The sequence below is a fragment of the Beta vulgaris genome, chromosome 9 (assembly GCF_026745355.1).
Source record: "Beta vulgaris subsp. vulgaris cultivar EL10 chromosome 9, EL10.2, whole genome shotgun sequence".
NCBI classification, from domain to species: Eukaryota; Viridiplantae; Streptophyta; class Magnoliopsida; order Caryophyllales; family Amaranthaceae; genus Beta; species Beta vulgaris.
The window spans coordinates 25,690,335-25,706,523 of NC_079210.1; the positions used below are offsets into that span (position 1 = coordinate 25,690,335).

Sequence of the window (16,189 nt, forward strand, 5' to 3'; positions counted from 1 at the left end):
CGACTTTTTAGTCTATTTTTTGGCCCGGCCTGTTTTAGCCCGCAAAGCCCGCTAATTTAGGCCCGAAATAGCGGGCTTTGGACAAAAAAATCGGCCCGAATTCAGGCCCGGCCCGACCAATGGGCAAAATTTTTTGACCGTGGCCCGGCCCATGATCACCTCTAAAAGAAAGGGAGGGGGATTTGAACCTGTAACATATCGTTCACAGCATCTCAATCTTAACCACTAGGTCAAGACATCCTTGGTTCGAGTCATAGATTATGTGAATAGTTATTTGTCGTCTTAAAATCTCCAAGTGTCGCCTACTATTTTGATAAAAGTTGCCCATTGTTTCTCTTACTCTCCTGTCTCCATTCTTTAACTCTTCTAACACTCTTCAGTTACTTTTAGCAAGGCTTTGTCGGAAATTTCTACCAAAATTTACAGTGATTGATGGACAAGAATTAGTGAATAATTTTGTTTGTTCAGAATGTGGTGGAATGAGCAGATATTGAGCATGCTTTTTTTTTAAAGGAGAAACAAACTAGGCATGGCTCCTAAAATGAGACCAACCTACAACATCCTTTTGCATGATGGAAGAAAAAACAACATCATTAGAAGAGAGCAAGTACACAAAAGAAGAAGCATAATGACCCCTATGAGCTATAAAATTCGTCGCTTGATTAGCTTTTCGAGAACAATTATTGATGGAAACCTCTATAAACATCTTTAGATCCGCAAGATAGTCCACTACCAAAGACTGAATAACCCAAGGAACCTTCCAACTCTACCTAATAGCATTAATAACCACCAAATTGTCCCCTTCAACAACAAGAAAATAATTCTTGTGGAAAGAGCCTTTCGCAAACCTTCTCGAAGCCCTAAGCCTCTACCTTAAGAATAGAGTAATCTGAAGAAATAGCCATAACCCCGACTAGACAAAGCTGCCACAAATTATTCCGAATAACAAAATCAAAAGAAACTTGACCATTCTCTAACTTCAACCCATCAAAAATAAGCTTGAACCTCCCCTCAGCCGGAGGGGACCACGAAACCAATGCACTAGAGAACTGAGGAGGGATCTGCCCACCCGACACAACATCACAAACCTCTTCACTGCTACGCGATGCCTCCCAATATGTAGCAAAATTGGAAATATAATATGCTACCCCAACCACAGAGGTAAAATCCTCTAGGAAAATAACTCTATTACGTTGAAACCAAACAAACCACCAAATAATAGAAAAATTGACTAAAGCAGCAGAGGAGCAAACTGATCTAAAATAATTAAGATTCTCAACAACATCATCGAAAAAGGGACCAACAGGAAATAAACTCCACCCAAAAAAATCATGGAGAGCTTGGAAAACATCTTGTAGGAAAGGACAATGAAAGAACAAATGATTCGCATCTTCAGAATGATGATTACAAAAACAACATTCCTAAGAAAGAAAGACATAACTTTTTTTTGGAGCCTAACCTTTGCAGGCAACCCATCTTGACAAATTTTCCAAAAAGAATTTTTAATTTTAGGAGGAACAACAACTTTCCAAAGCCAACTAAAAGAAACCGGAGTTAAGGGTCAATAGCTAATCCTTGAACCAATAAAGCATTGGAGTTAACCGAATATTCACCATCCGGAGTAAGTCCCAAGACAAGAACATCATCTTCCAAAGCAGTTGGAAGAAACATCCCAATAATGGCATTAATAATATTCGAAGGAACTAGATCCTCCAATAAAACCTTGTCCCATTATCTAGCATCATTAATAGGCCGATTGACCTTAATATTTTCCATCCCAACAACCTGGGAGAAAACACACGAAATAGGATAAGAAAAACCCAATTATCATCCCAAAAAGAAATAGAATCTCCCGAATTGACAATCCACATAAGACCTTTTTTGAAGACATCTCTAATGGACATTAGCTTTTTCCATTGCCAAGAGAAATTACTAGAAGGGGTGTAATCTAAAACAGAATAATTTTTTAAATACTTTTTAGAAACAAGATTAACCCACAAATTTCTAGGATTCTTAACAGATTTCCATATTAGTTTCATTTGGAGAGCTACATTATTAACACGAGCTTTGGGAAAACCCAAACCACCATACTTCTTAAGGGCACAGATCCTATCCCAACAAAATCAAATTATGAACCGAAGCCGGCAACAAGAAACTATGCATTTGGAAGTTAGCTTTAGTAGACAAATTGGCCTGAATTAAGTCTGTTCTACCAGCTTGAGAAATAGAATTAGCCTTCCATCTCGTCAATTGAGCCTTAAAAGACTAAACCACTTTTTCAAACGTATTCTTGGTGACCCTCGAATCACTAATAGGACACCCCAAATAGCTGCCCAAGGAAAACGAACTATTCATATGTAAAATAGAACTAAATCTAACAATAACCTCATCAGGATTATTTTTTGTGCACTAAAAAGAGGACTATTAAAATTAACAAGCTGCCCCGAACATAGCATAATATTTATCGAGCACTGACTTAATAATTTCACAACTTTTATTAGTAGCTTTAGCAAATAATATGGTATCATTAGCAAAAGTCAAAAAGGAAATTTTGATCCCAGATCTACCTAATTTAACTTCTAGTAATTTATCACTACTCATGGCACGGGCATAGATTTCCTTAGCCAGAAACTCTGCACTTAGAATAAAAAGATAAGGCGATAGCGGGTCCCGGCCCCTTGTCTGATTCCACGAGATGGAAAAAATCTGTCACTTGAAATACCAGTGACTAAAACAGGAAAAGAAACGGAAGCAATACATAACTTAATCCAATGAATCTAGTTCTTATCAAAGCGCATCTTCTCAAGCATAACATTGATAAAATTCCATTCTAAGCGATCATACGCTTTTTCCATATTAAGCTTGATAGCAATCGACCTTACTTACCAGATTTATTCTTAAAAGAATGAAAGACTTCATGAGCTACCAATATATTATCCTGAATTAAACTTTTCGGAACAAAAGCTCCTTGAAGTGGATGGATTATTTTCCCTAAAACAATTTTAAGGCGGTTAGCTAATAATTTAGCTATGATTTTGTATATCGTAGAACTGATATGTCTATTTTATGTAGAGTTTTCACCGCCATCCCTCATTGATTATTGGTCTTAGTTGCGCTCTTTGGAGCCATTTTGAGTACTAATGTGCTCCCTGTATTGTGTTTGTAGTTTCAGGCTGATTATTGTAGAAATTAGCATGTTTTGGTGCATTTCCTACTCATTTATACCATTACAAGAGATGATGTACTTTTGGGAGCACGATCATTTTACTTGAGTTAGATTCTACAATTCAATAGCTTTCCGACCAGTAGTCACTTGCTTAATTTCGACAAATAACGCAAAATTTATGACACTTTGAAGATTGGAATTTGGCGTCATAGACCTGATGATATCCCGGTCGGGCGACTTGACTTAGCCACATTTTGAGCTTGAAAAGAGAGCAAGCAAAGCTTCCTTGCGGGCCCAATCGGGCAACATCCGCCCAACAAGTTGGTCGGGCGAGACGATTTCATTTGTAAAAGAAGAGTTAAAGACCACCCGGTCGGGCGTAGCGAGCGATTATGGCACTTGACAACCGCCCAATCGGGCTTATTCCGCCCGGGTTGGTCGGTCAGGGATATTTTTAAGGAATCTGAAGCGCGTGTTGTGCTGAATCTTATTTTTATATAAATACTTATCCTTTTAGGTTGGAAACACTATGTTTTTCTCATTATAATTTCTGTCTTTAGTTTTCAAAGCACAATTTTCATTACTCAAGAACCCTAGTATTACTTTTTCCTAATTTACATTGAACTTTTAACAGAAGCTTTGATTTTGTAAGATTGGTTCTGCAATTGATATTTATTTTCTTCTCTTTTTATTCTTATTCAATCCTTGATTATTAATTCATCATGAGTATGTTTTCCCAAATTATGATCAAGTAGTTTATTTCTAGGGTTAAGGGGATCCATGAACATTTATGAAGGGATGTCTATAAGTATTGATTTTTGATGATGTTTGTTTATTCCTATTGAATGTATTATCTCTATTCAATCCGATTTGCCAGATTTGATTGTTATAGTATTTTAATATTAGGTTATGCGCCGAGAGGTATAACCTTGATATTAAGGGTAGTTTCAATAGGTAGAGTTGGTATTAATAAATTGCGAGAGCCTTCTAATATCATTCTATAATTAATTTCGACTCGAGAGAGCAAATTAACCTGTTTGACTGTGATATTCAATATTGATTGTTGTGTTTCATCCTGGAATATTGTTCATTAGTGAACCTACATCATAAGGTTTTTTAGTATTGATATTCTTGATATAATTATTGTCTAGTTTAGTATAATTACAAACAAACACTCGTATCCTATAATCTAGATTCGATCGACAATTAGGAAAATAAGACTGTTTTCCTTGTGGATTCGACCCTACTTCCCTGGCTACTATTTGTTAGAGGACTTTAATATTACTTTCAATTAGGTGATATGACTTTAGCCTGTCAAATTTTGGTGTTGCTGCAGGGGAGAATGGTTTTGTTCCATTTTCTTTAATTGTTTTAGAGTCTAGATTATATATTCACGTCTTAGAGAACACTTGTTCTTTGGGATAAAATCTCTTAATTGTTTGTTCTTTAGTTCGTCTATGCGTAGGAGCTTGAGTTCTGGTGGCTTCCCATTTTATCCTGAAATTGAAAGATCCTCTCATAGACTAAAGAATTTCTTCAGACAGTTGCGAGATAATTCAGGGGAGAGAAACCCTTGGATTTTAATTCTGATTCTAGATGTATTGTTTCTACTACTCCAATAGAATCAATGATGGCCCGGAGACTTACTGACTTTTCCCACCCCTCCTTGGCTGAACTTCCCAAGAGTAATCAAATGCCCGAAATCGAAGATGTTAATTTTGAGATCAAACCTGCATTGCTGAACAAGATTGAAAGGAAACAATTTGGTTGTGGAACTAATGAAGACTCTAATCTACATTATCAGGACTTCTGCCAATATTGTTCTACTGTCAAGCAGCAGGAAGTAACACAAGATCAAATTCGGGAGATTCTTTACCCATTTTCACTTTGAGATAAAGCAAAGATGTGGTACAATGGGATTAATCGAGCCACTCTTGGGATCATAGACTGGAAGACATTGGCCTTAGCTTTATACAAGAAGTACTACCCTTTAGAGAAAACTGCTAGGTTGTGTAGTCAGGCCACAAATTTCACCCAAGGTAACAACGATTCTTTACATGAGGCTTGGGAAAGATTCGAGGACCTCTAGAAAGAATGTCCCCATCATGGTCTACAAAAATGGTTCCTATTTCAGTGATTTTAAAATGGTTTGAGGAATGAGTCAAGACTTATTATTGACTTTGCAGCAAACGCGAGAGATTCATGAAACTAGAAATTGATGCCGTACATGACTTAATCGAGGAGATTACTATCCATAACTCTCAATATGGCAACCCTCGAGGAATAGCTACCAAGGGAGGCAAGCATGAGATTGATTCTATATCCCTATTGGCTGCACAGATGAATGCCATCAATAATAAGCTCGATAATATGCAACTTTCCTCTCCTGCGAGTGTTGATGCTTTTGGTAATACATCTGACATCTTGTGTGATTATTGGGCTATAGTTGGACATTGGTCACAGGAGTGTTGGAGTTCACTCGAACAAGATAATGCCTTCCTGTAATATCCCTGTTTTTAAGCGCAATTATTTAAACGTTAAATATATTTATTAAGTTAATTATGTTCCCAAAATTCTTATATTCATTTGAGTTGTGAAGTGTTATTTTTATTTGTCTTGTTGTAATATATTCGTTATATTAATTTTTTTATGGAGTTATTATTATATTATTTTATATATCGCGTTTAGTTAGCAAATTGTGGATTTGTATTTAGCCGATTAGGAAACCGAAGTCGGGCTCTCATCCCTTCTTGTTGTCGGTTTAATGAAACCCCAAACCCACCCCAATTACTTCTCTCTCTCCCTGTGTCTTCTAATCCCCAAAACCTCAAAACTGAAAAATCCCAAACCCCAATTGAGGAAACCCAAAAACCCCAGACCCGTGAAACTCTCTCGCTCGCCTTCGCCTGCGCGTCGCCGGCGATTCTTCCAGGCTCGTCGGAGTTTCCCCCTTGCCGGCGCCGTTGATGTTCTCGTTTTCTCTCTCCTCCTCTGTTTCGTTGCTGTTGTTGTTGTTTTAAGCCGTGCTGCCGCTCAATCTTCAAGTCGGTTCGTAGTGGTTGTGCCATCGCTGCTGGGACTGTTATTGTTGCTCGTGTGTCTTATCCTCCATCCTTTTGTTGTTGTTGACTTCTCTCCTCCTCTGTTCTGCGACCACCGCGGCTGGTGTCGTTGTGGCTGTTTTGTTGCTGCTGCTTTGTTCGTGGAGTTTGTCGGTGCTCCACCGCTGGGTACCGAAGCTTCGAAACTCCTCCTCCATCCCTCTATTCTTTGCTGCTCACGTTGAGCGGAGGTAATCTTACTTATTCATTTTTAATTCAGACACTTTTTTTCATAATGCCAAGCCCCAAGTTGTTTTTTGTTGTTCTTGCTACTGATTGTTGTTGTCGTTGTTGTATTGTTGTTGTATTAAATTATTGGAGTAGTAATTATTAGTTGTTGTTTTATTGTTGGTGGTGGAGGTGGTGGTGTTGTTGCTTTGTTGGTATGGTTGATGTTGTTGTTGTTGTTCTATTGTGGTGGTGTTGGTGGAGTTGTTATGTTGTTGTTGTTGTGTTGATATTGGAGTCGTGTGTTTGATGTTAAGTTTAAGAGTTATAAAATGGATTTCCTTAGGTTTTATTCTGGGATTTAGTTTGATCGGTGTAGTACGTTGTTTTAAGAAAGGTTGATTAGATTAGTTTCTTTTATTGAGATTTTGTGACAATGGTTTTAGTAATTAGTTTTATTTGTTATTGAGGTTAAGGATTGTTAGGAGTTCAAGGGAGTTCATGGAGTTGTGGAATTCTCAAAGTCTTTATATGTCAGAGCTACAGAATGGTTCTGCGTATGAGGTAACTTTTATGTTCAGTAAAATCATTTACTCATACCCATGTGTGTATGGATCTCTGTTATGTTTTTATAATACTTATGTTCGTACTAGGGCCATAGTTATGAATGTGATGTTATGAGTTGATTCTGGAAATGTTATTTGATGAATATGAATATAAATATGCAACTGTTTTGCTGGCTAAGTTTATGAACTGAAAATACGAAGTGGGTAAGGTATGGGTGGAGGATGGTTACTTTTTGACCTGAAACGATCGGCTACGCTCCATAACGAACATTGGGGGTAGTATTGCTGGGCTCCATAACGAACCTTGGAGGTAGTGTTTGTCCTTTGTCCAAAGCCCGTACTTGCCATTGATTTGCTTAAGAGAGTGATCTATGCCAGCGTTGTAACGAGATGAAAATGATTTGAAAAATAAAATGTTTATAACGGGCCGAAGTAAAGATTACGAGTTTTCCACTCATTTTGGAATTTTGTTTGTTTTGTATTTCTTCTCTGAATTTGCAGGTTTGATATTCAGAGCTCGGAATTCGAAGTGGAGCAAGATTAAGGTGTCATAGTGGCTTAAGGATTAAACTTGTATTTTAGATAGCTGATTTGAGAATAGTTATTTATATTTCGTTGTATAATATTTTGGGAATTTTAGTCCAGTTCTTGTGTATTTAAGATATTTTTCCGCTGCGATTTTATTAATTAAGATTTGTATTCCATCTTATGGTTGTTGAGTGTGTTTCTGCTAGCAGCTCGGAAGAGCGGGCTGTTACAAGATGGTATCAGAGCAATCTTGCGACCGTATGCCTAGTTGTCTCCCCAGCAAGGGTAAAAGATTCTTGGGATAGTCTGAAATCAATTTGGAATTATTAGTGGTTGAGAATTGATGCTCAGGAATTAGGAATGTTGAAGGTTAAGTTTATGATTGTTGCGCTTATGCGTGTGCTATATGATTTCAATGCCTTGTATTGTCTATTTTATGTGTTGAGAAAATTCAATGATTTGGTTAAGTAAATGATTTTCAAACTAGATCTCTGCAAATGAGATGACAGGATTCCTATGCCGAAAATTTTTCCCCTTTTGTTTTCTTTGCTCCTCAATTTTGATATTTAGTTGAAGTGGATATACAGAAGCTGATGGTAGAATTAAGGTTTGGATGACTGATATCTTACGAGTTTGAGATTTTGATTCTATTTAAATTATTATTTTCAAGTTTCGAGGATGAAACTTTAAATAAGGGTGGTAGTATGTAATAGCCCTGTTTTTAAGCGCAATTATTTAAACGTTAAATATATTTATTAAGTTAATTATGTTCCCAAAATTCTTATTTTCATTTGAGTTGTGGAGTGTTATTTTTATTTGTCTTGTTGTAATATATTCGTTATATTAATTTTGTATGGAGTTATTATTATATTATTTTATATATCGCGTTTAGTTAGCAATTTGTGGATTTGTATTAACCCGATTAGGAAACCGAAGTCGGGCTCTCATCCCTTCTTGTTGTCGGTTTAGTGAAACCCCAAACCCACCCCAATTACTTCTCTCTCTCCCCGTGTCTTCTAATCCCCAAAAGCCCAAAACTGAAGAAAACCCCAAACCCCAATTGAGGAAACCCGAAAACCCCAGACCCGTGAAACTCTCTCGCTCACCTTCGCCTGTGCGTCGCCGGCGATTCTTCCAGGCTCGTCAGAGTTTCCCCCTTGCCGGCGCCGTTGATGTTCTCGTTTTCTCTCTCCTCCTCTGTTTCGTCGCTGTTGTTGTTTGTAGTGGTGTTGCCGCTCAATCTTCAAGTCGGTTCGTAGTGGTTGTGCCACCGCTGCTGGGACTATTATTGTTGCTCGTGTGTCTCATCCTCCATCCTTTTGTTGTTGCTGACTTCTCTCTCCCCTCTGTTCTGCGACCACCGCGGCTGGTGTCGTTGTGGCTGTTTTGTTGCTGCTGCTTTGTTCGTGGAGTTCGTCAGTGCTCCACCGCTGGGTACCGAAGCTTCGAAACTCCTCCTTCATCCCTCTATTCTTTGCTGCTCACGTTGAGCGGAGGTAACCTTACTTATTCATTTTTAATTCAGACACTTTTTTTCATAATTCCAAGCCCCAAGTTGTTATTTGTTGTTCTTGCTACTGATTGTTGTTGTTGTTGTTGTATTAAATTATTGGAGTAGTAATTATTAGTTGTTTTTTTATTGTTGGTGGTGGAGGTGGTGGTGTTGTTGCTGTGTTGGTATGGTTGATGTTGTTGTTGTTGTTATTCTGTTGTGGTGGTGTTGGTGGAGTTGTTATGTTGTTGTTGTTGTGTTGATATTGGAGTCGTGTGTTTGATGTTAAGTTTAAGAGTTATAAAATGGATTTCCTTAGGTTTTATTCTTGGATTTAGTTTGATCGGTGTAGTACGTTGTTTTAAGAAAGGTTGATTAGATTAGTTTCTTTTATTGAGATTTTGTGACAATGGTTTTAGTAATTAGTTTTATTTGTTATTGAGGTTAAGGATTGTTAGGAGTTCAAGAGAGTTGATGGAGTTGTGGAATTCTCAAAGTCTTTATATGTCGGAGCTACAAAATGGTTCTGCGTATGAGGTAACTTTTAGGTTCAGTAAAATCATTTACTCATGCCCATGTGTGTGTGGATCTTTATTTGTTCTGTTTTTGTAATACTTATGTTCGTACTATGGCCATAGTTATTAATGTGATGTTATGAGTTGATTCTGGAAATGTTATTTGATGAATATGAATATGAATACGCAACTGTTTTGCTGGCTTAGTTTATGAACTGAAAATACGAAGTGGGCAAGGTATGGGTGGAGGATGGTTACTTTTTGACCTGAAACGGTCGGCTACACTCCATAACGAATATTGGGGGTTGTACTGCTGGGCTCCATAACGAACCTTGGAGGTAGTGTTTGTCCTTTGTCCAAAGCCCGTACTTGCCATTGATTTGTTTAAGAGAGTGATCTATGCCAGCGTTGTAACGAGATGAAAATGATTTGAAAAATAAAATGTTTATAACGGACTGAAGTAAATGTTACGAGTTTTCCACTCATTTTGGAATTTTGTTTGTTTTGTATTTCTTCTCTGAATTTGCAGGTTTTATATTCGGGGCTCGGAATTCGAAGTGGAGCAAGATGAAGGTTTCATAGTGGCTTAAGGATTAAGCTTGTATTTTAGATAGCTGATTTGAGAATAGTTATTTATATTTCGTTGTATAATATTTTGGAAATTTTAGTTCAGTTCTTGGTGTATTTAAGGATATTTTTCCGCTGCGAATTTATTAATTAAGATTTGTATTCCATCTTATGGTTGCTGAGTGTGTTTCCGCTAGCAGCTCGGAAGAGCGGGCTGTTACACTTCCAATCATAGCAGTTGAACAACCCATACTCCAACACATACAATTTAGGATTGAGAAATCATCCGAATTTGTCATACAAGAACACTAATGTCTTACATCTCCTACACCACAACCACAGGCACAAAAATTGAACCGAACATAGTACCAACAACCTTTTCAACATCCTCCTGGTTTCTCTAGACCACCATTCAATCCATCTCAACAAGTATATCTTGCCAATCCCATGATGGTTGAGATGAGAAACATGATGCTGTAGATGCAAAAAGACATACATAAAGTTCTTGTTTCGACAATTCTAAAGCCGGAGATGGCTTTTTACTAATGAATCGATATTCAAAATCATTCCATTCAATATATTTTTTTTCTATTAAAGTGTCGGATTTCTTCTCATAGGGACCCACTGAAATTCCTTCTAGAGCTTGTTGAATAATTTTTATGGATTCGGCCATTTCACCAATTCCTATTAAATAACGAGCTAATGAATCTCCTTATTTTTGCCATTGGACCTCCCAATCAAATTCGTCGTAACACTCATAATTATCAACTTTACGAAGATCCCATTCTATTCCCGAAGTTCGTAGCGTTGTCCCTGATAAACCCCAATTCAGTGCTTCTAAACTGACAAGGAACATATTGAGTCCATTTTAGCTCACAGCAAGATCTTAGAGAACTAGTTGGCACAGTTGGCTACTTCGAACTCTACTCGACAACAAGGTGCTCTTCCAGCACAATATGTTCAACCAACAAACACGGCAAATGCCATCACTCTCCGCAGTGGTTCTCATTATAATGGACCACCATGCCTACTGATGATACCGTGAGTGTGAGAAACGATGGGGAATGGGTCCGAGATGAATCTGAAACTAACAAGGAGAACTCTAAGCAAGCGAATGAACATGGAGAGACAAATGAAGCCAAAAAGTTTGTTATTGAGGTTCCTCCTATCAAAATTCCTTTTTCAAATCGTCAATTCAAGAGTAAGTTGGACCAACAATTTGGTAAGTTTTTGGAAGTTATCAAGAATCTTCAGGTAACTGTCCTTTTCACATAATTACTTACTCAAGTGCCTGCTTATACAAAATTCATGAAAGATATCTTGACTAGAAAAAGGGTTTTTAATGAGGTGGAGACAGTTGCATTTACTGAGGAATGTAGTGCCTTTTCACAAAATAAGTATCCACCAAAATTAAAAGATCTTGGTAGTTTCACTATTCCATGTCACATTGGCAGACTATTCATTGATAAAGTATTGCGTGATTTGAGTGCTACTGTGAGTGTTATGCCATTATCTGTTTCCTCAAAATTAAACATGAGAAGTCTAAAAGTTTCCAATATTACTCTGGAAATGGTTAACCATTCGGTTAAATACCTCCTAAGTATTCTAGAGGATATGCCTGCTAGGGTAGGCAAACTTTTTACTCCCGTTGATTTTGTTGTGCTTGACATGGAGGAAGATACACGAATTCCAATTAATTTGGGTAGGCCATTCCTTCATACTGCATGTGCAGTAATTGATGTGAAAAATGGTAACCTTACATTATGTATAAGAGATGATGAGGTCACCTTTAATCTGAGCATCGCTTTGGAAAGTCCTATGCTAGAGGGAAAATGTTATAGTATTGATGTGGTTGATGTAATTTGCCATGATATAAATGACCCAAGCTCTCTATGGAGATCCCTTGGAGGCGTTACTTTGTCTTGATTCTTCCACATGTGATGACAATATTTGGAGCAATGAGGTAGATGCTATTGAAAAGGCTCTAGCAAGCGAAGAGTTTGATCTTCGTGAGTGTCACAAGGTAAAGAGGTTAGTTCAATCTGCGTGCAATATTGAGGTAAAGAAACCCGAACTTAAACCTCTCCTATCTCACTTGATGTATGTGTTTTTAGACGAGCATGAGTTAAATCCTGTATTCGTCAGTGCTGCACTCGATCAAAGCCAACTCTCCTAACTTCTGGCTATTTTGAAAAATCATAAGAAGGATATCGGGTACAGTATTGATGATTTGAAGGGTATACGACCCAATTTTTGTATGCACAGGATACACCTTGAGGATGATCATAAGCCGTGCATTCAACCATAAAGGAGACTAAATCCAAACATGCAGGAAGTGGTTGAGAAAGAAGTGATGGAACTACTTGATGCAGGTATTATCTATCCTATTGCTGATCCATGTGTAAGAAGGGAGAATCCAGATTTTTCCGAAAAATTCAAGTGTGCACCATGCACACGATCATGCGCCAGATGCATGATTGTGCGCCCAACGCACATAAATGCCCTGCGCCAGATGCGTAGCCTGCGCCTAGTGCATGGCGCCATGCCTAGCGCAGGCTCATGCATTTGGTGCAGTGTTATGATCAGTTTTATTTTGCACGTTTTTCGATGCATTGTTTTACGCATTAGGGTGTAAAGAATAAAAATATTTTCTAAAAATTTGATTTTGCTTTATTTATAGAAAATTCAAAAAGAATAAGAATATTTGTGTTTTCAAAGAAATGTGATGGTGTCATTAGGGTGAGGTCATTAGAGTAATGTTATTAGGGTGATTAAGGATGAAGAAAATCATATTATTTGGGTTTAAAATATGATTTTCTACTTATTTGAAATCCTAGTTCATCTCCCTCATTTCTCTATAAATACCCTCCTTTTACTTCAAAACCAAGTTGAGCTAAAAACAATTCAACTTCACAACTTCACTCTTACTACTCTTCTCCTCCTTAATTTTTCCATCTAAGGAAAATTCATAATTAGTAAGTAAAGAAGGTGAGCTAAAAACCACTCAACTTCACAACTTCTCTCTCTTCTACTCTTCTCCTCCTTAATTTTTTCATCTAAGCAAAAGTCATAATTAGTAAGTAAGGAAGTTGAGCTAAAATCAACTTAATTTCACAACTTCTCTCTATACTCTCATCTTCTCTACTTCCTTTCTCTAAAAATCACATTCAAGAAAAAAGAAAGAAAAATTAGAAAGTCATTAGTAAGTAAAGAAGTTCATCAAAATAAAAAACACCAAACAAAAAAGAGTTTATGTTAGTAATTAAGTAAACTTAGAAACTCACTTAAAGATTAAGAAAATCACAAAAAAGGTAGAAAAATTTGCAAGAAGGAAGTGCGTCATTGAGCTAGCAAGGTAAAGTTGAAAGTTTTGTGATTTTTTTTTTTATTATTTCCTCAATCATCTAGTAACTTTCTCCTTGTTTCTTCTTACCAATTTTTTTAAATTTCCGGAGTGATTTTCAAATGAGGAAGTCCTAATAGGTTCCCAACTTTAAATCGCCCTACCTAAAATAGTCAACTCTAATGGGGAGACTCTTAGGAAACAATGTGTGTATACGATTTTTTTTAATCAAGTTGTTATTCATCACCAAAAATGTATTTTCATAAAAAATTCAAGAAAAGTTGTCCATACATAACATCTCCATAAAAAAGAAAATGTGTAGCTATAATTATAATCAGTTTCATTTTCGTGGTTTATGTCATTTTTCGTCTGTACCATAAAAATAGTTTTTAGGATATAATTTTTTTTATGAAGTAAAGATGTTTTCAACAACTGGGATTTAGAATTTCTAAAAAAACAAAATTTGTGCAAATAATTAAAAATCATACAACTTTGTTGTGCAAAACTGATTTTTTCCAGTACCACCTAAGCTTATTTAGTCAATTAAGTCCATAATAAATATTATTTAGATAAAATAAAAAACATAAAGTTTAAACAAAACATCAGTGGATTTCCAAAAATATTAAAATAGTGTTCATATGAATTTTATACAATTTTATATCATGTTTTCAAAAACGTTTATGTAAATCACTAAATTCCAGAATACTGATTTTCTCTTCAGTTAAGAAAATAAAGAAAATGTGATCTTAAAAATGTCTACTTTAAGTGAAAATTTTGAGTCTAGTATTTCAAAATGTCTAGAGTGATCATACCAAAATTCACGTCAAAATAAGTTCAATAAGTTAGATTTCAAAGAACAAATTGAATAAAGGTCATGTTTTGACTTGTTTTAGTATAAAATTCACCATAATTGGAGTTGTCAATAAAAGTTTGTTACATTTTGAGAAAACATAAAGAACTAACTTACCTATTCATATATGTATCACATACTCAATTCAACGCTTTGTACAAAAAGTTATGATTTTTTCACATCAGTACAAGAATAAAAGTCCAATATGAAAAATGAAATAAAGTGATTAACTCAAGTTTCATAAAAGAAAGTATTTTCTTTTCTCACGAAAATTTTGATTAAAAATCATGAAAATTTACGTTCCTATTAAAATGACTCATTTTATCATGTAAATAAAAATCAATAAAAATTGTCATAAAAATCAAAATCAAAGAGGTTAATTAATCTCTAATTTTCAGAAGTTTACAAATAAACATGAATCCCAAAGCCATTCAAGGAGATGAAGATCAAGGAGCCTCATGGTGAAGATCAAGATTGAAGATTTTGTATAGATCATATATTTTGCACATTTTGTTGTAATAATAATTTTTTGCAAATAGTTATTACGTCACCCAATTAATGAAAAAATATGGAGATGTTTATACATAATTTTCATAAATAATTCCACAATCCCTTTTGAAAAAATGAGCAAGCAATGTTAGAAATATTGCATGTTGGGCCAATATATCATAGTATATGAATCAAATGACCCAATCTCAATGAAGAGGAAAAATTGCAAATCTAACTAAGTTAAATTGTATGATGATCCATCTTACACTTTAATAATTTGTTCTCCATCTTCAAATGAATTAATCATATAATTTGACATAGTTAAATTGGTAATTATGATCTCCGAATTGATTTTCGACCGTTTCACGTGTCTCACTTTAAATGGCCAAATTTCAATTAGTCAAACACAAATCTCCAAATTCGATCTCAAATTGATCTTTTCTCTCCAAATGACTTAACAATTTTCAATTAAGATTATTTCTCCAAAGCTTCAATTAGGAATCAAACCTTTAAGACCTCTTGAAAATCGTAAATGTGATCACTAATTAAAGTAGTTATTTCAATCCTCGATTAATCGCTAATTAGAGTGATTAACTCAAACTCTTCATTTTATCACTCATTAAGGTGATTATCTTTAACCTTCATTAATTACCAATTATGGTGATTAGCTGAATCTTTCATCATATTTAATCACTAATTAGAGCGATTATCTTAAAACCTTAGTTAATCACTAATTAAGGTAATTAACTTAACCTATTTCATATTTAATCACTAATTAGAGTGATTATCTTAAACCTTAATATTGTTAATTAGGGTGATTATTTTTCTCATTTAATCACTAATTAGAGTGATTATCTTAAATCCTAATGATCGTTGATTAGGACAAATATTTTTCTTATTTAATCACTAATTAGAGTGATTATCTTAAACCTTAATGATCGTTAATTATGAAGCTTATTTTTCTCATTTAATCACTGGTTAGGGTGATTATCTTGAACCTTAATAATCGTTAATTAGGACGATTATTTTTCTCATTTAATCACTAATTATAGTGATTATCTTAAGCCTTGAATAATCACTAAGGTGATTATCTTAACCTTCATTTTTAATTACTGATTAAGGTGATTATCTTAATCCTCATCATATTTAATCAGTAATTAAAGTGATTACCTTAAACCCATTTCAATCAATAATTGGAGTGATTACCTTATTCCTAATAGATTTATTTAATTCTAAAGATGAATAATTATGCATGATCTATTCTTCCCTTTTCTTTCCCCAATGAAATTGGCCATTTAGGGTGAGACATAAGATCGAACTACGACGGTTTTGATCCATGAGTGGATTCCCATATCACAATGATTGGTATGTAGTGCAACTTCGATACTCAAACCTACCATGTAC

At 35.5% G+C, this 16,189-nt stretch overlaps 1 protein-coding gene across 1 annotated transcript; it reads left to right on the forward strand.

Moving 5' to 3' along the window:
• Positions 1-11,126: 11,126 nt before the first annotated feature.
• LOC104883291 (uncharacterized) lies at positions 11,127-12,029 on the forward strand. The gene is made up of 2 exons (XM_010667778.2): positions 11,127-11,325; positions 11,419-12,029. Exons 1-2 carry the CDS (start codon positions 11,127-11,129, stop codon positions 12,027-12,029), a joined length of 810 nt encoding a protein of 269 aa, XP_010666080.2.
• The last annotated feature ends 4,160 nt before the right edge of the window (positions 12,030-16,189 follow it).